The sequence below is a fragment of the Chenopodium quinoa genome, unplaced genomic scaffold (genome assembly GCF_001683475.1).
Source record: "Chenopodium quinoa cultivar QQ74 unplaced genomic scaffold, ASM168347v1, whole genome shotgun sequence".
Taxonomy (NCBI): Eukaryota; Viridiplantae; Streptophyta; class Magnoliopsida; order Caryophyllales; family Amaranthaceae; genus Chenopodium; species Chenopodium quinoa.
In genome coordinates this window covers 3,369,557-3,370,730 of record NW_018745324.1, presented here as the reverse complement: position 1 = coordinate 3,370,730, position 1,174 = coordinate 3,369,557, and the positions used below count along the sequence as shown (strand labels likewise).

The following is a 1,174-nucleotide window of genomic DNA, read 5'->3' as shown; positions in this document are numbered from 1 at the left end:
GGGTGCCGTTAATCAATCATGGTGAACAGTTAAATAAGGCAACGAATTCACCAAGGCACCGCCGGGAAGGAACGCTGGTAAGAACACATACCACGCCGCGTCAAATAGAGGGGCAGTCATCGAGTCGCACTATTATTACAAGAACCCATCAGCAGAGAAGTTCTTAGGTTAAAGGACAGGCACCACGAACTGTGGTGCAGTTAAGAGCATCACCGTTTGCACAAAGTATCTTAGATAAGCCGATGGAAAAAATTAAAATGCCGACCTGTAGGTATGATGGAAGAGGAGACCCGGGTAGATTCATAACGTCCTACGAGGGGCATATGATGTTGTACACCAACTCAGATGTTGTTTGGTGCAAAGTCTTTCCGACTACCTTAGTTGGGGCCGCGGCTGATTGGTTTAATAATCTGGAAAATGGGATGGTAGACAGTTTTGAGAAATTGACTGAGATGTTTGTGGGTCAGTATGTTAGTAACAGTGTGCAGCAGAGAACTTCAGGGGAGTTGATGGCGGTAGAGCAAAGGTCGGATGAGTCTTTAAGGGATTATATTAGGCGGTTTAATAACGAGGCAAATACAATCCCGAAGTTGCAACAAGAGATAGCTGTGATGGCATTGATGAATGGCTTAAATGATTCCGAGTTTAAGCGCTATCTTACACGAAAGAATTTTCAGACATTGGCAGCTGCTTTTAACAAAGCCCATGATTACATCAAAAGTGAAGAATTGATGAAAACGAGTAGTAAGAATGTAACAGTTGGCAAAGGTCAATATCAATATGAAGGTGCAGCCTCTGGAAGTGGAAGGCCGAGAACTTTGACCCCATGAAGGGGAGGGGGAAATCGGCAGGAGTTCAGAGCTACAAAACCACCAATGCGGTACAGTTCGTATACACCCTTGAATACACCAAAGGCAGCAATTTATTCGGTTAATCAGAATAGAGAAGGCTGGACAAGGCCAATTCCGATGAAGGCAAGACCAAGAGATGTTAAGAAGTACTGTATGTTTCATAGAGATGTGGGTCATTATACTGAAGAGTGTAAGCAGTTGAAGGATAATATTGAGGAATTGATAAGGAAGGGGCACTTGACTCAGTATCAGTTGAGTGCGGGGGGAGCTCAACCACCGCCCCGACAGATAGAAAGACGGCAGTTGGAAGCAAGGCCAGAAAG

At 44.7% G+C, this 1,174-nt stretch overlaps 1 protein-coding gene across 1 annotated transcript; it reads left to right on the top strand.

Moving 5' to 3' along the window:
* Positions 1-257: 257 nt before the first annotated feature.
* Positions 258-830, top strand: LOC110712722. The gene has a single exon (XM_021891176.1). It carries the CDS (start codon positions 258-260, stop codon positions 828-830), a length of 573 nt encoding a protein of 190 aa, XP_021746868.1.
* Positions 831-1,174: the final 344 nt, after the last annotated feature.

What these genes read in the sequence shown, in the direction of transcription:
- LOC110712722 (XM_021891176.1), top strand. Translation starts at nt 258, where the DNA reads ATGCCGACCTGTAGGTATGATGGAAGAGGAGACCCGGGTAGATTCATA.